General features: G+C 32.4%; 1 protein-coding gene across 1 annotated transcript in view; it reads right to left on the reverse strand.

Annotated features, from left to right (window-relative positions):
* Window positions 1-2,128: 2,128 nt before the first annotated feature.
* LOC149743812 (uncharacterized) overlaps window positions 2,129-22,009 on the reverse strand; it is a 119,118-nt gene continuing 99,237 nt past the window's right edge. Inside the window, exon 4 of the mRNA XM_089906130.1 lies at window positions 2,129-2,396. Coding sequence (XP_089762256.1) covers window positions 2,294-2,396 — 103 coding nt within the window. The 3' untranslated portion in view covers window positions 2,129-2,293. The remainder of the gene's footprint in view (window positions 2,397-22,009) is intronic.

The following is a 22,009-nucleotide window of genomic DNA, read 5'->3' on the forward strand; positions in this document are numbered from 1 at the left end:
AATAGTGCTGTTTCAAGGTCAACTGGCTATTCTTTCCCTTTGCCAAACCTAACATCTCTCTGCACCGAATCTATCCTCCTGGACACTGTTTTTCAGGCTCTTGATTGTGTAGCTTCAGGTTTCTCCATTTGTTTGAGGCCTCTCATAGAACTCCAAACCCCACCTTATGGTTTCATTGTGAGGAAGCAGAAATATGAGTAATGGGCTCTCATACTTTACTCTCTTTCTCCTTCAATTTCTCACTTTTCTCCTTGCTATATCCTCCATCTTAAGGTGGCAAACATATTAAAGAGTTATTGGAAACATTATGTAAGGGGTATTGAAAAATTCTGCCTTATGTACAAAACTCTATAATCTCAGTTTCTCCATGGTATAATTTTTACTGGGGGTCAATGTACATTTTTAAAATAAGGATTGCAGATGATAAAATATTTATTTAATACACTAAAATATTCACCCTATTGCATATGAATGTCAAGTAACTAGCTCTACCATTTCAAAGCAATTCAATCTTTACTCTCTCATCACTATTCTACTAATATTTTTAAAAATTTCAAGACATTTGTACTTTCCTGAAGAAGTAAATGATTTCCTGAATTCATTAATACACCACAGCATATTACTTATTATCATTCAGTAACTACTTCCTGCAAGTATACTTATAAAATCCTAATTCAGAGAAATGGAAATGATATGCCTCTTCCTTCTTCAAAAGGGATTGAAAATTTTACTCCAAGGTGCATAATATAAAAACATTGTTATAAAAAGGTTATATGTACTGGTATAATATTTATTACTCTTAAATTTGAGAGGAAATGACTTGCTTTATAATAAGCATAACATTTTCCGTTAGTAAACGTTACACTTTCCACCACCATGATGAGTTTCTACTGCTTAAAAGAATATTGATTAATAAATATTTCCCTTTTATCATAATATCTTAGAAAAATAAGGGTAGGTCTTGAGATGGAGGTACCACTCTAAAACAAAACCGTGTAAAAATATTTTCACCTTCCATAGCAAAAGAGTGTTCACTGTTTTAAACTAAATCTTTAATTTTTACTATCTATTTATATCTCAATTTTTAGAAGGATGAACTTTTTGTTTATGAAATTACATCATAACAGGAGACATAGTCTATAATTACTTAATATTTTTGGTTTATTTTGTTTAAATGTGAAACTGTGATCATTTAAATATTTATTTTCCAGCCTTTTTTCTTTTTATATCTATTGGTTTGAGTAATTTTAAATACCTGTGGCTTTTTAATTATTTTAAAATGATATATTGACTTAGGAGTGCTTGGGTTATGTTTGAGACAAATAGACAAACTTTGGCAAGATAAATAAAGATAAAGAGAATATACAAATGAACTGTAACAGGAATAAAGATGTAAATAAAAGTACAAAAGTAGGATATTAAAACTTCAATATTAGGTGCCAAAATTGAATATTTGTGTGCTAGTAGTTTTGAAAACTTATTAAGTGGATAAATTCCCTGAATAATTTAATTTGACTAAGATGTAAAGAAATAGAAAATTTAAATGGAAATTTAACAGATTCAGAGAATCTGAATCAGTAATAAATTCTGAATTTTCCACACAATAGTCAAATAGCTTTAGAATAGATTTTTTTTTTTTTTTTTGCGGTACGCGGGACTCTCACTGCTGTGGCCTCTCCCGGAGCCAGGCTCTGGACGCGCAGGCTCAGCGGCCATGGCTCACGGGCCCAGCCGCTCCGCAGCATGTGGGATCTTCCCAGACCGGGGCACGAACCCGTGTCCCCTGCATCAGCAGGTGGACTCTCAACCACTGCGCCACCAGGGAAGCCCCTAGAATAGATTTTTTTCCCTAAACATTCATTTAGAGATAAATCGTGTCTCACACATATACTTGCAGAGAGTTGAAGAAACAAAAAAAGTGTTAAGCTCCTAAAAATGAAAAGTAGTAAAAGCAAAAATATAAAGACAATAAAATAATATATCTTAAAAGATAATACATAATGAACCATTTGTTTGTTTCCCAGAAATTCTAGATTAATTTTTTTTTTAATTTATTTTTCTTTATTTATTTATTTTTGCCTGTGTTGAGTCTTCGTTGCTGCGCACAGGCGTTCTCTAGTTACAGTGAGCAGGGGCTACTCTCCGTTGCAGTGCCCGGGCTTCTAACTGGGTGGCCTCTTGTTTCAGAGCACGGGCTCTAGGCACATGGGCTTCAGTAGTTGTGGCTGGTGGGCTTCAGCAGTTGTGGCTCCCGGGCTCCAGAGCACAGACTCAGCAGTTGTGGCGCACGGGCTTAGCTGCTCTGTGGCATGTGGGATCTTCCCTGAGCAGGGCCCAAACCGGTATCCCCTGCATTGGCAGGTGGGCTCTCAATCTCTGTGCCACCAGGGTAGCCCCTAGATTAAGTTAACAACAGAAAACTGATCAATATGCTTTTAAACATTAACAAATTAAAGAAAGGAAGCTATATGGTTGTGACAATACCTGCAGAAAAAGGGGCAATACAATTATATATCATCTTATGATTAGAAAGTCTTAGTAAATTAGGAAAGTAAACTTTTAGCTTAATATTGAGACTGTGCAAAAAAATTTAATGACATATACCAGAAGTAATATATAAAGTACATTTTATCAAATATCACAAAATGGTCTTTACTGGAAAAATAAAACTTTAAACCTTAGAGAAGACCTATAAAATTGATAGAAATATTATTTTTATAGACTGGCTAAAGGTTGCAAATTTCTGGGGAAAAAACAAATGGTTCATTATATATTACCTTTTAATATATATTCTTGCATTGTCTTTGTATATATATATATATATTTTTTTTTTTTTGCGGTAAGCGGGCCTCTCACCGCCGCGGCCTCTGCCGTTGCGGAGCACAGGCTCTGGACGCGCAGGCCCAGCGGCTATGGCCCACGGGCCCAGCCGCTCCGCGGCACGCGGGATCCTCCCGGACCAGGAAACGAACCCGCGTCCCCCGCATCGACAGGCAGACACCCAACCACTGCACCACCAGGGAAGCCCTGTCTTTGTATTTTTGCTTTACTACTTTTCATTTTTAGGAGCTTAACATTTTTTGTGTGTTTCTTCAATTATACTTTCCAAACTGATCTATGTATTTATATAATTGAAATCTCAACCCAAATAGAAATATGGTCATTTATATGTGGTAATCAAATTTATCACAGAGCTTATACATTCTTGGGGGACTAATAAATAAATGGGTATACAAAAATAATTATCATTATGTAAAAAGGAGATGAATGCTTATCTTACAACACAAACAACAGTTGATTCCAGATATGTCATTGGCTTAAATGCATAAGTGAAATTTATATATAGTTTTTGAAGATGATATAAGAGAATAACTTTATGGCTTTGGGTAGGGAATAATTTCTTAATATTCACAAGTTATTAAAAAGAAGAACATTATAAATTTAAGAACTTCTGTTGGTCTAGAGAAAAGAAATGGTAAGCCAAAGTGGAAAATACTTTCCACAAATATAACTCACAAAGAATTAGTGTTCTAAGAGAATATTTATGATGTATAAGTGAGTGAGTAAATTGTGTGTGTGTGTGTGTAAGAGAAAGACCACTAACAAAATTTTAAAATGGTAAAAATATATGAACAAAGATTTCACAGATATAACATGAATAATAAAGGGACATTAGAGAGCAGAGAAATGTGAATCAAAACCACAGTGACCAATTTGGAAAACATTCCAAAGTTGGACAAAACCAATTATTGGCAAAGATATGAGCAATGGGCACATTCATTAACTACCTAGCAACTGCTCGTCTTACAGCAAATTGCTGCAGCCACTTTGGAAAATAATTTGGCGTTATTTAATACAGTTGACAAGTGCATGTTTTATGACCCAGCAATCCCACTACTCGGTATACATCCTAGAGACAATCCTACACATATGCTTCTGCAGACATGAAACCAGAATTTTCCTTGCAGCCCTGTTCATAAGAGTAAAACACTGAAAACTACCCAGATGTCCATCAACCATGGAATAGACTGCAGCTGCATGAATCAAATTGGGTGAATCTCAAAAGCATAACATTAACTGAGAATAGCAAGCTGCAAAAGAATATATACTAATTTCATTTATATAAATTGACAAATGCACTAGAAATGAATGAACGAACTAACTAAATATATATACATACGTATTATATATCTTACATGGATAGTAAAACTCTAAAGAAAAAGAGAGATTTAATAACACATAACTTGGAATAAGTGGTTATTACTCCCGAGGGAATGAAGTTGACAGGGAACAAACAGGGGCTTTTAAGGTATTACCCTGACTTCTGAATATATTGTTTGGTTTATCATGATGATTTAATTGTACATCTAAGTTATATGCAGCAGTTGTATGTATATTTAATGACTTAAAAACATTTTTTAAATGCAATGCTAATAATACATTATGTGCACAAACACTAGAGACGCAGCCCATTCAAAAGGCAGAGAGTTCGGAATCAGAGGAAATCAAGGTTGAATAGTTATTGCACCACTTACTATGTTTGTGACCTGGACATTTTTTAAAAGGGAGGCAATAATATCCATTCCATAGGGCTGCCATGAGCACTAAATGAAATGAATGCAAACTGCAGGCAGAATGCCTGGCACATCGATGCTCAAATTGAGAATCAGCAAGAAGGAAATTAACTCTCCTTTACTGACAGCAGTTACAACAGAAAAGATGTGTTCGCTGCAGCAACTACATTGTAGGAGGAAGTGTCAAATTGTGAGTGAAAAATGCAATGGAGTAACAGCTTCCAATAAATAACACTGTAAGAAAGCAGAGTTTCGTCCTGCTCAGGCATGCATATACATAGGCAGAGGGGAGGTGTGATAGAAATGGCTCTCTTCTCACTGAGACTCTTTCACCCTCAGATGATCTGTCATTGTACGCAGAACACAGTGGCAGATTTATCCCCACATTTCAGGTTGCTCAGTAATGGTTCAGGTGAAAGCATTCAGGAGTGACATAAAGTGGGAACTCATAAATGACAGAGTCTATTACTGGGTGACAAGCTCCAGCCTAGTGACTTTGTATAGACTCTGCAGAAATGCTTTCATTGTCATGAGATTTAGGAGGAAAGGAAAATTCAATGATAACACTGGTCAGCACATTTAATGGCCTGATACTATTAGAAAAACAAAACCCTCCTATGGACAGAAGGCTAAACAGTTTAAAGTAATTGCTGTAATACAGAGCAATTACATTTACTGATGCAACTTGTAATTGTGGTGAAACCTAGGTGTACTTTATATTTTCCTTAATATTTCAAGGAATATTGCTGTTTCCATATTCTGAATAAAGATATTAGATTTTCACTCTGCTTTTATTTTGTATTATAATCAGAATGATGATTAATGGTGTCCTTCTCTACAATTAAATGATCGGTCAAAAGAAAAATATGTATCAATAGCTTATACGTGTAACTAGTATTCCCTGTAAAAATTGCTTTGAGGGAAGTAGTGGGGATAAGCTGGCACTTGGGCTCATGTAATTGTGCCTCATGCCATCTACCCTTCAGTGGTCAGTCATAATGGGACCTGGTTACTTCATAAGTTACTGTATTTAAATTTTGAATCATTTAAAAACTTTTAATGTTGGGGAAGTAATAATGCTGATGTCTATCCAATTATTAGTTTTACAGGGAACATTACAGTCTTTAAAAATTACCTATACATACTTTAATTCTTTTCTTGTTAATATTTCATAGGATTCCTCTTTGATGTTAACCTAAAATGTACAGATGACATCCTTCGTCTCATGTTTTCTGTGATATGCAAGCAAACAGCTGCATTATCACTTCAACTAATTGAAAAATTAATTTTAAATATTATTTTTGCAATAAATATATCATTATTTTACTTTTTTTCTGTCAAAGTGTTAATCAGTTTAGGTAAAAGCAGGAGTCAAAACCATAGGTCCAATACCTGTAAATTACTAGCAATTTGCCTTGATAACCTAGAAATAATGATCATCATTTATACAGGCATTTTTACACACATTAAATCATACTTAAATGATGAGGCATAAATACAACAACACAGAAAAAACGAATTGTGGAGAATTTTAAAGGAATTGGATAAAAAAGGATTTCTTAGGATTAACGCTGGATATAGCTCTACTTTATTGCTCTTTCAATTTTGTCACATTCAGATCTAAAGAAGATAAGCAGCTTTTGAGTAGGGTATCTCAGTAAATTGAAAAGCCTTAAAAAAAAGCAAAAAAAAAAAAAAGCAACATACAACTCATTAAAAGTCATTAAAAAAAAGAACAGAGGTTTTATATAGTCCTATAACCAATGAATAAATTGAATATCTGATTAAATTTCCACAGGAAGACCAATGAATTTCTCTGATGAATTCTTTGAAACTTACAGTGAAAAATAGAACATAAATCTTACACAAACTCTGCCAAGATCAGAAAAAGAAGAAATACTTGCTAAAGTCAGGTCAATCTCTCACTTAAATGAGTATGCCTAAATCCTAAATAAAATATTTTGAACAATATACATGAACAACAATTCATCATGAACACATTGAGTTTTGTCCAAGAATGAGGAGTCCTTTGCAATTCAAAACTCTGTTAGTATAATTCCATTATGACTGAATCAGGAGAAAACATACGTGATTGTAACATTAAATACCAATGAAAGCATCAGGTAAAATTAGTTACCAATCTTAATAAACTAGTAATAGAAAAGAATTTCCATAACCTGATAAAGTATATTTACAAACTCCAGCAAAAAAATTACAATAAAATTGAAAAAAAGTTTTTAAAGTTTTCTCTCTGAACAAAGGAAGAAGGCAAGGAAGCCTGTTGTTATCTCTAGTAGACTTATTTTTTAGAACTCTTGGAATAAGGCAAACATTAGAAGAAAGCATAAAGCTATTATTATTGAGAAATATAATATTGATGAATAATTCAGTAAGTTGCTGATACACCATTATATTTATAAAATAAATGTATCAAGTTTTCTGAATATAAGACAAATGTGCAACAATTGATTGAATATCTATATACCAGATATAAGCCATATGGAAAGAAAATGGTAGCATCGACAGCAAAATCAAAAAGCATGAAATATATCCATATTAAATGTACAAGTCCTTTGCATTAAAGACTTTAAAACTTATTTATGTACATTTGAAAAGAACCAAATAAATGCAGGATGATATCCTATTCCTGCAATCAATGATTCAGTATTGTTAAATGTTAATCTGCTCAGATCATTCTAAACATGCAACACAATCACAAACAAAATTACAATCGGTTTTTTTTGTGGATATTGTAAAATACATATTAAAATATGAAGTATAAGTAATGCAAAAGCAATTTAATTAAAAAGAATTAAAGAGTTGGTGATTATTCTAATGACGATCACATTTATTGGAAAATAAATTAGGAAGCTATGTTTTGGATTAAGGATAAGCAAAAAAATCAATGGTACAGATTTGGGAGTCCAGAAACACACTCACACATATATGGACACTTGATATATGACAATAGGGAAAGGATGGCCTGTTCAATAAATAGTGTTTTGTCAATTTGTTAAACATACACACACACACATATATAATAATGTACTAGTTAATATAATACTATATATATTAGAGTAAATATTCAAGTCACAAGCTGAGAAACAATATTTGCAAAACATATAACTGACAAAAACTCATTTCTAGAAAAATATATAAAGTCCCACAAATCAATAAGAAAATACAGAGAATCTCATAAGCAATCGACAGGATGGTTGACGAGGCACTTAAATAAAAAGGACATCCGAATGGCCAATTACTGTATGAAAATATTCCCATTAATCACAAGGGCAATACAAGACATAGTTGCCATGAGGAAAAATAAATAAACAAGATAACACTACACACCCACCAGGTCGCTACAATTAATAGGATTGACAATAAAATATATCACTGATGGAGCTACAATGTGGCAGGTAAAAATGGAAAACTGGCACTATCTATTGTTGACACCCATGCACCAACAATTTTATCCAATTATATGTACCAAATAGAAATGCAGAATATCAATATGTTCATTAAGAGACAAAACAAAAATACACATGGGAGCTTTATCTGTACTTGTTCTAAACTGGAAGCAAATCAAATATCTATCAACAATGTAATGAATAAATCAATTGTAATATATTCCTGTAACATGAAATTATAAATCAAAGTAAATTAATGAACTATTGCTATAAGCAACATCCCTGATGAATCTCATCAACCCATAAGTGGGCTAAAGGAGACCCTCACATACTTGCACGCACACACAAACATACACAACAACCCCCACCATGCACAATGCATACACGCACACACAACCAGACAAAACTATCTAAGCTATTAGAAATAAAGGTAATGGTTATTTGGAAGGAGAGGCGGGAGAACATTTTCGAAGTGCTGTTCTATGACCCGTGTGGGTGTTACTTAAGTGTTCTCACTATGTGCAAATTAATTGAACTATATACTTATACTTTGTCCATTTTTGTATATACATTGTATTTCGATTAACACATTTTAAGATAGTGCTATATGGAAGACGTATACATTGTACATGGGTACATTTTTTTCTAATTTAGAATGATATTATACATCCCCTAGAGACAAAGATAAAGCTAGCCAAGAATCTCTGCACACATAAAAGGAAAGGCTTGGTGCAGATGTATCGAGGAATATCTATTGTTTATCTAATGGAGTTGGTATAAAATCATTTTCACACTGAAAAATCATTACTAGATTCTTTAAAATTCAATTTGAGCGGGAAATTTTCAAAGAAAACTTTGAAATACAAAATTGTCATTTTTAAAAGAATTTAATCATATAATATTTCAAACATGCATAAAAGTACATAAAATATAGAGCACCATTTATCTAGATTTATCAGGTATAAATACTTCACAATCGTTGCTGCAAGTGTCGTTTTTGTTTAGAAATAAATGTGGAAGGTGTAACAGGTTCATACGACAAGCCCTTCCTTTCTTTACATAACCAGTGAAAAACTATTGTTCTAATTTTGATATTTATCTTTTCTTTGTTAACTCAACATTCATTTTTTTTTTTTTTGTTTTGTTTTGTTTTTTTTTTCAACATTCATTTTTACTTTTGTTCATTTTCATTTAAGTAACTCTCATTGTTTCTAGTGTATGACTGCATCAAAATGTAATAGTGCATTCCCTTACTGATGGACAGTAAACTTATTTTTAGTGCTACATATCACATATATACAACTTTAAAAATCACCTAGTACCTAACCAATTAAAATGATAGGTAACATAAATGCTGTGAAATTAAGGCAAACAATTTGTTCTTTTTAAAAATATCAAAGACAATAGAATGATTGATATGAAATTATCACCTGATTTCTATTTATCTGAAATCAGAATGCTGTGATAAGCAATTTATTCATATATGTTTTTAATCATCGTAGATTCTATGTCCATCTACCTTATGGTAATAGATTTTTAAGATATAAACTATCAAGGAGTAAACATATCTACCTTTCTGTTTTATTTCTTGCTTATTTCACATATATCTGAGAGAATATTGGATCTATTTACTCTTTATCATCATTTGCAATCTTATACTATAAGATAACTTCCCAGTAAAATGAAAAGTTTTTATTTCTCACAGAAAGTAGCAGGGCTTTGAAAGTGACTAATGTCAACCTCAAAAAGTAACATAGCCAGTTACTTTACAAGCAAAATGGGTGTAATCTGGAAAGCAGGGAACTGCAGTTCTGGGGCAGGCAAGCTATAGTGAATCATTGGCAAGTGTGAAGAGATAAAAGGAAGGTCAATTTCTACTAGGTTTTAGGAGGAAATTGGGGAAGGTTGTTTTGAATAAAATTTCACTGGAGAAGAACAGGAGTTCGAGGTTGTGGCAGTTTCTTACTGGTGGTTAGCGCATTGTTGCTGGGGCAGGGAGGGATCTTCCTTTTCTGCTTCTTTTTTTAATAGATCTTTATTAGAATATAATTGATTCACAATAGTGTGTTAGCTTCTGTTGGACAACAAAGTGAATCAGCCATATGCATACATATATCCCCATATCCCCTCCCTCTTGAGCCTCCCTCCCACCCTCCCTATCCCACCCCTCTAGGTCGCAAAGCACAATCTCCCTGTGCTATGCAGCTGCTTCCCACTAGCTATTTTACATTTGGTAGTGTATATATATCAATGCTACTCTCACTTTGCCCCAGCTTCCCCACTCACCCTGTGTCCTCAAGTCCATTCTTTATGTCTACATCTTTATTCCTGCCCTGCCACTAGATTCATCAGTACCATTTTTTTTTTTAGATTCCATATATATGCGTTAGCATACGGTGTTTGTTTTTCTCTTTCTGACTTACTTCACTCTGTATGACAGACTCTAGGTCCATCCACCTCACTATAAATAACTCAATTTCGTTTCTTTTTATGGCTGAGTAATGTTCCTCGTATATATGTGCCACATCTTCTTTATCCATTCATCTGTTGGTGGACATTTAGGTTGCTTCCATGTCCTGGCTATTGTAAATAGAGCTGCAATGAACATTGTGGTACATGTCTCTTTTTGAATTATGGTTTTCTCAGGGTATATGCCCAGTAGTGGGATTGCTGGTCACATGGTAGTTCTATTTTTAGTTTTTAAAGGAACCTCCATACTGTTCTCCATAGTGGCTGTATCAATTTCCATTCCCACCAACAATGCAGGAGTGTACCCTTTTCACCACACCCTTTCCAGCATTTATTGTTTCTAGAGTTTTTGATAATAGCCATTCTGACTGGTGTGAGGTAATACCTCATTGTAGTTTTGACTTGCATTTCTGTAATAATTAGTGATTTTTAGCATCTTTTCATGTGTCTCTTGGCCATTTGTATGTCTTCTTTTGTGAAATATCTATTTAGGTCTTCTGCTTGCAGGATACAAAATTAATGCACAGAAATCTCTGGCATTCCTATACATTAACAACAAAAGCTCAGAAAGAGAAATTAAGGAAACAATCCCATTTACCATCACAACAAAAAGAATAAAATACCTAGGAATAAACCTACCTAAGGAGGCAAAAGACTTGTACTCAAACAATAAAACATTGATGAAAGAAATCAAAGATGACATAAACAGATGGAGAAATATACCATGTTCTTGGATTGGAAGAATCAATATTGTGAAAATGACTATATTACCCAAAGCAAGCTACAGATTCAATGCAATCCCTATCAAACTACCACTGGCATTCTTCACAGAATTAGAATAAAAAATTTTACAATTCGTATGGAAACACAAAAGACACTGAATAGTCAAAGTAATCTTGAGAAAGAAAAGCAGGCCAGAGGAATAAGCCTTCCCAACTTCAAACTATACTACAAATCTACAATAATCAAGACAGTATGGTACTGGCACAAAAACAGAAATATAGATCAATGGTACAGGATAGAAAGCCCAGAGATCAACCCATGCACATATGGTCACATAATTTATGACAAAGGAGGCAAGAACATACAGTGGAGAAAAGATAGCCTCTTCAATAAGTGGTGCTGGGGAAACTGGACAGCTACATGTAAAAGAATGAAATGAGAACACTCCCTAACACCATACACAAAAATAAACTCCAAATGGATTAAAGACCTAAATGTAAGACCAGATACTATAAAACTCTTAGAGGAAAACACAGGAAAAACACTCTTTGACATAAACTACAGCAAGATCTTTTTTGACCCACCTCCTAGAGTAATGAAAATAAAAATAAACAAATGGGACTTAATGAAACTTAAAAGCTTTTGCACAGCAAAGGAAACCATAAACAAGATGAAAAGACAACCTTCAGGATGGGAGAAAATATTTGCAAATGAAACAATGGACAGAGGATTAATCTCCAATATATGCAAACAGCTCATGGAGCTCAATATCATAAAAACAATCAATCCAGTTAAAAAATGGCCAGAAGACCTAAATAGACATTCATTTCTTTTCTTAAAAGCAGGAGATGAAATTCCCATGTAAAAAATGTCCTCCCTCATACCAGAAGAAAAACAACGTTCTTAACATCATGGATAAAAAGTTGAAGCCCAGAGAATGTTACACAAAGAATTCTATACAAAAAGACCCTTTAAAAATTGCTTCTCTTCCTTCTTCCTTCTGATTATTCAGGCTGGTATGTGCATGAGAGCTTTCCCTTCTAAACTTCCTGATAATGTTTTAAATGAAGTTGTCTTTTATTTATTTTCACACCTTATAAAATTTAGTATAGTATAGAGTAGATTAAAATATTAGAATAAAGGAATGTAAAATAAATAATTCTTTTCCCTGTTTTCTTCACAATGTCTATTTTAGACTGTTCCTAGTCTAGTCTTGCTTTTATTCAAGACAGAGTCAACTTTAGATAATTCCACCGACATACCACATATTTGTTTTCTTCTTGAACGTAAGCTCTCCCATGTTTCTGCTTTTTTGGGGTATTCACTTTTCTTCTGTAATGCCCTCGTGCATGTGATATTAAAAATTAATAAACTTATGTATCTTTTCTCCTGTTAGTCTGCCTCTTATCAGTTTATTTCATAGAGACAGCTGTTGAACCTAGGAGGGTAGAAAGAAAGTCTTTCCTCCCCTACATCAGCTAGGGCTGCCATAACAAAATACCACAGAATGGTAGCTTAAACAACAGGAATTTATTTTCTCAGAGTTCAGAAAGCTGAAAGACCACAGTCAAGGTGCTGACAGCATTGGTGTCTCTCCTTGGCGTGAAGACAGCCACCTCCTTGCTGTGTCCTCACATAGCCTTTTCTTTGTATGCCTGTACCCCTGGAGTCTCTTCCTCTTCTAATAAGGACATAGTCTTATTAGATTAGGGCCCCACCCTTATGATCTCTTTTAACCTTAATTACCTCTTTAAAGACACTATTCCAAATAGTCTCACATTCTACGGTACTAGGGATTAGGGTTTCAACATATGAATTTGGGGGGGGGGACATAATTCAGATCATAACAATACATTATAAAGAAATGGACAAAGAAGGACAGTAATGAACTCGGAAAGTTAGGGAGTGATAATCCATATAAAATGGGAAAGATGTATAGGAATATAAGAATGATATTATTTTACACAGTTTGGTTATAATGTTTTCTGTTTTGCCAAGGTGGGTATGTGTGTGTATACATGTCCATGTCCTTTGCTTTTTTTTTTTTTTTTTTTTTTTTGCGGTACGCGGGCCTCTCACTGTTGTGGCCTCTCCCATTGTGGAGCACAGGCTCCAGACGCGCAGGCTCAGCAGCCATGGCTCACGGGCCCAGCCGCTCCGCGGCATGTGGGATCTTCCCGCACCGGGGCACGAACCCGTGTCCCCTGCCTCGGCAGGTGGACTCTCAACCACTGCGCCACCAGGGAAGCCCCTTTTGCATTATTTTTAAAATCAGAAACAAGAGCTGAATTTTTATCGAATGACTTTTCATTCATGTAATATGAGGTTTTATTCTAGATTGCCTATTTTCTTAGTAGTTATAGATATAAATTTAACTATTCACTGAATTTCATTTAATATTTCACTCAACATGTCCTCATCTGTATTTATAGGTGTTTTCATTTTTATAATTTTTGGTTTTATTTTTATGATAAATACTACTTCACAAAATAAATCATTTTCCATCTGCTATTATCAAAAATAGTTTACACAAAATGACAATTGCTTCCTTTACCTATTACTGCATCACAAATCTCCACAGCCTGAAGTGACTTAGAACAACAATTTACTATTTCTCATAATGCTGTGGGTTGTCAGTATGGATAGGTCTTCTGTGGGTCATGCCTGATGTTGCTCATATGGCCATAGTCGCATGATGACTTCACTAGGATTGGAGTGTCTCAGATGGCCTGATTCACAGGTCTGGCAGTTGAGACTGACTGTTGGCTGTGGTACCTCTGTTCATCTCCATCTTCCAGGAGGCTCTTCAGTTCATCTCCAGATGAATTCTGTTTTCTGCCAGGCACTTAGTGACAAATACAATTCTTTGCCTTCTCTCAAAAAACTTACAGTCCAGTTTGGGATAATTATATGTATTTAGATAAATTGTTTTATATGTTATGATAGAAGAATGCATGGTAATATTTTAGCGAAGATAGGAATTTATTTTTTAACTGTTTCACAAAGAAGACACATTTAAAGTGAATTATGAATAATGAGTAGGTTTCCAACAAAGAAACAATGGGCATAAAATTAGTTTTTTTACTTCTTTCCTCTTAAATTTTAGCTTTTCTTGTCATTCTATCATTGGCCTACTTATTTCTACTTCTGAATTCCTTATAATAGGAGCAATTATTGGAATTCAAAACTATAAACCACTGCTAAATGCTAATTATATATATATATACAGACATATAAACAGGTGAATTTATAGACAGAGAGATTTTTTTCCAGCCAGGACCTGCCTATTAAATATAGGTACAATGATATCTATACCAAATCAAACTCCAGAATGTAATAACCTCCACTAGATTTCTGTAAACTTTAGAGGACTTACACAGTGAATAACCTTACTTGCACTAACTTATTCTTTTCTGTTACTTTCTTACTATCTGATATGTATTTTTTTGTTTTTTTGTTTTAATTATCGATGTCTGGGGGTCAACCCATCTTGAGCCTTTTATTTAAAAGAATCATTGTTCAATTAATTTCCATAAGTTTGTATTTAGCTTAATATTATATCAAGTTATTAATACCTAATCATGGTTTTGAATACTAAACAAAGTATTTCAGGTAATAAGTAAACTTTAAAAGTTGCCAGATGCACAGTCAATATGATTAAATTAAGTATATTTCTGAATAGTAGCATCAAACAATTTAGAAGTAAAATTTTAAATACCATTAATAACATCAAAAATATAAAATCAGCAGAATACATTTCAGAAGATTTCTAAAACCTACAATAAAGGGTACAAACATTGCTGTAAAAACATTAAAGAAGTTCTAAATAATTGAACAGATACCAAATTTGTGAAAACATTGTAAAAGTATCAATTTTCCTCATATTCTTATATAGTCACTAAAATCTCAATGAAAATGTCTAAGATTTTTTTAACTTTTGTAGAAAGTGAGAAGGTGATTCTAAGATTTAGTTTGAAATGCAAAGAACCTACTGTAGTCAATATATTCTTGAGGAAGAATAAAATTGGAGGACATACATCCCAGATTTGACAAATTACTGAAAAAGCTAGTTATTAGCATCATAGTGTACTGGCATAAGAATAGACAAACAATATCAATAGTACTAAAATAGATCCATATATTTGGGCACTTGACTTATATCGAAGATTAAAGAGGTGAAATTATGTTGAAGCAATAAATTAATGAAAGATAATTGAATCAAGTAATTTTATCTCTATAATGGTAAAAAATAAATAAAACTTGACAACTATCTTATACCATTCAATGAAATTGACAAAACTTAGTTCATAGGCATAACTGTGAAAAGAAATCTAAAGTCTCTATAAGAAAACACAGAGGGATATCTATATGACCCTGCAATAGGTAAAGATCTCTAATATAGGAATCAAAAACACTGAAGAACTAGTCCTAAAACAAAAAATTAAAAATTGGCTTTATAATAAAGTTTTTTCCTTTGCCAATAAACCTCATGAAGAAAGTGAAAACACCAAAGAAATAGTAGAAGAAAATATATATTTGTTATATGTATGTGCTGTAGGACTCATATTCAGAATATAGAAAAGACTTCTCCAAATCAATAAGGAAAAAAATAAAAATAATGGGAAATGTCCCTTGAAAAGAATTTTCATATAAATTATATTTAAATAGCTAATAAGCGTAATAAATATAGTCAACATCACTATTCATCAGGAAAACACAAATTAAAAATACAAAGAAATACTGTTACATAAATACAAATTAAAAGTACAAATAAATACAGCTACTAGGACAACTATAATTAACTAAGAAAGAAACTACCAAATGTGTGGAATAGGTGGAAAAATTGAATACATGGCTGGTAGGGATGTAAAATTATAAAACTGCTTCAGGATAGCTGGCCATTTCCATTATTTCCACTCCTAAATGTATACACAAGAGAAGTGAGTCCACACAAAGACAAAAATATTGATAACATATTTATTCATAATAATAAGCATCTGGGAAAAACCCATATGCTTAACAATAGAGAATGGGTAAATTGTGGTAAATCTTATGAAGGAATATTACAGAGAAGTACAAAAGAATACACTTCGAATATATACAACATGAATAAACCTAACAGACATAGTACTGAGTGAAATCAACTCAAGACAAAAGTAGTAACTGCTATATGATTCCATTTATGGCAAGTTCTAGGATAATCAAATCTAATTGATGAGGAGAGAATTCAGAATAGTAGTTAAATCTAGGGGCTAGTTTAGACTGAGAAAGGGCAGGGAAGTGCCTTCATGGGTGCTGAAACAGTTCTGTATCTTGTTCTGGGTTGTGATTACATGGGAGAATACACATGTAAACATCATCATGCTGTATTTGTAGATTTAGTTCACTTCATTCATTTTACCATATGTATTTTGCCCCTTGATTTTCATAAGACAAGTAAATACTTACATATGTGGAAAATGTATCTCAGGCAACTACTGTTATAAACAAACTCATTTTTTCCCCGAAGAAATGTAATTTTCAAAACGAAGAAATAGTCTGATTTCTTCATTATCAAAACAATAAATCCTTATTCTTGTCCCTAACAATTGATATAAAATTTGTTCATCTTGTTGCTAATAATCAATTTGGAGATAATATTATATAATAGAAATGGTATCGTGTATAGTCTCCTAGAGAATTTGCTATATGAATGCTGGCAGAAGGGTGGACTTAAGTATGTTAAAAATATGAAGAAAATAATCAAGAGTATTTCCACAATGATATTTGAACACTAAAGAGTAGCCAGATGATCTAGAACTTTAAGTAGTTATGCCAATTCAAAGTTATGTTCAAAGAGAAATACACAGTTAAGCAAGTCAAGTTCATTATCAGAAAACAGCCTGTCTGTTCAGACATAGCATGTAGTTTCACACATTTCTGTTTCACCTTTTGAAAATTTCAGTCATTAATAGAGTCTTCTCAAAAAGCTTTAATCCATTGTGAGATTCTTTTCCTGATAAAAAGAGTATCATAATTACAAACTTTGATGTGGAAATTAAAAAAGCACATGGCAGACATAGTTCCAAAGTGTGTCTTCTAATTAGTCATTAGGGATGTTTTGGCTAATGTTTCCTCACTAATGGCCTGTCTTTCTACAAAGTTTCAGACTTTATGGAAGGAACTCTTCCCCATAATGAGAACCTGCCAGCACATTAGTAGTATTTACCCTATCCTTTTAGAAATTCATAATTAATACATATATTGTCCTCTACATTTAATTGTTTCATTCTTTATGTAATATTAAAGAAACCCAAAGGATAATTATTTTACTTATAATTTTTTAAAATAGGGAAACTGAGGGTCACAGAGGTCAAAAGTTCAGGATTACAGTTAATAGGAAGTGGCAGTAAGGCTTGAAATCGTTTAGATTACGTTTCCAGAAGCTAAGTTTTATGGGAATGAGAAGATATTGTTGCTAAATTTTCTCAAATCATTATGGAATGTTAAAAGACAGTCTTATATATCAATTTTCCACCATAAGCCTGTGAATCAGTTCTCACCATGCTGAGCAAAAGAATTGATTTAGGGTCAAAAGTCACAGATTGGATGTGACCTATATTTTTCATTTGAGTTCTTTAGTTACTGTCTCATTTATTGTGATCATCTACCATGAAAGATATTAAATTTGTTCTTGAAGTACTAACGATAACCCCTGAAAGGTGCTGTTATAATTTAAGCAGTGTTTTAATATTCATAGAAGGAATAAGTGATATGTAGCAAGAGAAGAAAGGCACCTTCGCTGTGAAGGATCTTACTTATTGTCTCAAATTACATTATTTAAGAGACAAGACTATAAATCACACAGAGGGAGGCTAATGAAATTTACCAATCCACATTTTTTTTGGAGCACTTGACTTAACTATATTGAGGTTAATTCTGAAATAAAAAGAATTTACTATCTAGTACACCGATTAATAAAAAAAATCACAGTCTAATGATGACAATTAAATACTGAATGCAAAAAGAAGAAATACAGTGTTATTTTGAGTAAGGTGATAGAGGTGTTAAGAAAAAATCAAATGGAAAGAATTAATGATTTTTTACTGTTGTGTAACACTGAAATTGTGCTAAGTGCTTAAATACCAACATTAACAAAGTTTTCTTTCACCAAATTAAAGATTTTCAAAGATATTGATAGTGACAAAATACTAAAATAATAATAGTAATAATAATGATCTTAATATTATTTCAATGTCAAATAAAACACAATATTATTCATTTAAAATCATGCTCAACTACTAATGTATGTTCTATTCTCCATGTTTCTATATCTTATTACCTGAACATGAAATAAACATTTAATATTTAATACAAGACAAAAATTGGTATTTTGGACTTAAGGAACAAAAGCTAAGACATGGAAATTTAAAACCGTGTATACTATTAGAACTTAGTATTAAGACATTAATTGATTTGACTTTATTTATATGATTTTTTTATTTCCAAAAAGCCAAAAATTAAATTAAGAAAATATTTTAATTGAATGTAATCATAAATACATATGAATATATTGAATTATTTATAACTTGAATTGAAAGTTAGGAACATCATAAATTACTTAAATATATATTCATGTCTGTCTGAATGAGCTTTTGCAAAAAATTATACTTCATGGATTTAGCTGTATTATTTTCTTAAAGGGGTTTATTTTTAAAAACGTATTTTCACAGTGCTTGAATTTTCTCTCCAATTGTTTTACATCTATCTCATTTATCTTGAAGAATATTGGGAACAAGTCAAAACTGGAAATGCTTTATACTTTTTCATTACACATTTATATTTAACCTTATACATTATTCACTAATTCTACGCAATAAAGTCTATTAAAGTGACATGAACAGGGTACAAACATCTGTCAACTTACTTGGGTGATAGATATCATTCCTGCACTACTGCTGGGAGCTTTTATATCCCAGCCCTTCTAAATCAATCTCTCTCTCAACTCTCTCTCTTTCATTCTCTTTTGCACATATAACACATAAAATTCTTAATCTTCCCTTCCATTCACACATAAACTAAATTTGATCAACAAACCTAGTTGTACCTTTTGTATATTAAAAAAAAATCTTAATAAGATCATTTTATTGGCATGTGCTTTCATAAGCTTAACCTTAATTTTCATGAAGCAAATTTTAAAATGTAAAACGAATTTTAAAAACTCAAAAATGGGAAAATATAAGAACTTTCTCTAAAGGGATCTGCTTATTTTGTTAATAACTGGATCTTTGTAATAGCTGTTTAATCTTCTGCTAAGCACTTATTATGATTTGTATTTACTTACCTTTAATATTGTTTTTCCTATTTTCTCCCAGAATTGTGAGCTCAATGAGAGCAGGAATTTTTTTTTTTGGCTTTTTAATCACCATAATTCCATTATCTAGAACAGTGATTGACAAATAGTAGGCACTTTGGAAATCATTGACCAGATAACAGGAAATAGCTAATAATTATTTGTTGGATAATAAGTAAACACACAAATAAACCTAAAATTAGAACTGGAATTCCTACTAAAATATAATCTATAGAAACTAAGGAACTCTCTTTTGAAAATTGTCTTGAGTAACATTGAAAATTTAGAATTTGAAAGACCTATCTTTTTTTTCTGTCATTACAAATCTGAATTGATATTCTGAAATAAATATGGATCTATCATTTACATATTCTTAAACTTGCTGAAGTTAATTTAAAGAGCTTTCTGTGTTTTGCTCTAATTTGAAATGAATCATGCTACTGGAAATAACCAATAATCTTTATTAAAATAAAATTATTTAAATTAAATTTCTATTGTTTCATTACTTATGTTTGTAAATAATAATTGTGAGTAAAATCACATGCAAATTTATTATGTCAATAAAAATTCCATTCTTCTTAGACAAAGAATAGAAAAGTATCTAGATTGAAAATTCACTGAATTGAGACTTATAACAAGGATTAATGTTTTACTTCTGCATTTCCAATGTTTTATGCTCCTTCTAATACTAAATTAGAGTGACTGGAGTATTAAACTACCAATTGGGACACCTTAATTCCAGCTATAAATTCCCACAATTTATTCACAAATCTGTAACAGAAATAAACAAAAAAAGTTCTCCTCCCTAAAAATAAAAAATGGAAAGATACTATAGTAGCTATGAATATACGTATTATTAAGTTACATTTTATTTTATCAATACTATAGTATATATCATTTGACATTAATATGCTATATTTATAATGACATTGTTTTACAACATTCTTAAAATATAGGGTTTCATTTTTTCATTTCCTTATTCTTAATCATCAATAAGGTATTAAATTAGATGCTGGAGTAAAATGTCAAAAAATCCTAAACACTTTAGAAGGAGATAATTTTGTTATAGTTGCAAAACTAGTCTCTTTAATGCATCATATTAGGTTCTGACATTTCAATCTATTACAAGAATCCTTTGTTGACTGGATTTATCTCTTTAAATCCAATTTATCTCCACCTAAGTGCTACTTTTCTTGACACATAACATGATTTACCTGGATATTAGAGATAAAGTCTAATAATATTTCATCACTTGCTTAAATATTTGCTACATGATATTAAATTTTCCTTTATTACTTTGGAAAAAATATTATATACAAATTTTATACTGAGTGAGTAAGGAAAAGATACATAGTAAGTACCTAATATATTTCCCATTCCCTTCATATTTTAAAAATTTAATTACCCTCCTCACTAAGTTTCTCAAAAATCACATGGTTCAATTTAGTACTATCAAGTTTTCACTTTTCAAAATACAGAACATTATTTAAGTAATCACCAAAAGAAGGAAGAAGTAAAAATAGAAACTATTAAAAGTATTTGTCTCTAGGAAATTGGGCTACTTTCAGGGAATGGTGAAGTAGGGGATTATTGCTTTCATTATAAATTGATTTTGGCCTTATAACTTAAAATATCTGGTACAAATTCTATTTACAATAACAATTATAAAAATACTAATTCTCAAATATCTGGAATTCAAAAGCATTTTAAAATTTTGTAGTATGTGGCTCATGGAAACAGACTATGAAAAACATGTGCAAAAAATAAAATGGACAGAATTCTTTTAGAAAGGCATAAATGCTAAGAAAGCAACAAAATAGCACATATTCCTGAGAGTGATAAAGGATCAGGAGTTCGATGGTCAAGAAAAACTGAACAACAATTCTCTATTTTCTCCTTCCCCTGGCCTTTGGTAACCACAATTCTACTCTCTACTTTTATGAGTTTGACTATTTTAGGTACCTTATATAAGTAGAATCATGCAGTATTTGTCCTTCTGTGACCAGCTTACCTCACTTACCATAATGTCCTCCAGGTTCATTCATGCTGTCACATATGGCAGAATTTCCTTCTTTTTTAAGCCTGAATAGTTTGATTCATGCAAGATGAATAAGTTCTAGAGATGTGTTGTACAACAAGTTGCCTATAGTTCGCAATACTCTCTTGTGCACTTAAAAATTTGTTAAGTGGGTAGATCTCACGTTAAGTGTCCTTACCACACTTAAAAAAAAAAAAAAAAGGGCTCCCCTGGTGGCGCAGTGGTTGAGAGTCTGCCTGCCGATGCAGGGGACACAGATTCGTGTCCCGGTCCGGGAAGATCCCACGTGCCGCAAAGCGGCTGGGCCCGTGAGCCCTGGCTGCTGAGCCTGTGCGTCTGGAGCCTGTGCTCTGCAACGGGAGAGGCCACAACAGTGAGAGGCCCGCGTACCGCAAAAAAAAAAAAAGAAAGAAAAGAAAAGATGTGTTGGAAAGGTGAAAAGGAACAGATACATAAATGAGGGAGT

The sequence above is a fragment of the Delphinapterus leucas genome, unplaced genomic scaffold (assembly GCF_059928025.1).
Source record: "Delphinapterus leucas isolate spDelLeu-1000000601 "Yukka" unplaced genomic scaffold, BTC_Dleu_Yukka2 spDelLeu_asBTCV2_sq69, whole genome shotgun sequence".
NCBI classification, from domain to species: domain Eukaryota; kingdom Metazoa; phylum Chordata; class Mammalia; order Artiodactyla; family Monodontidae; genus Delphinapterus; species Delphinapterus leucas.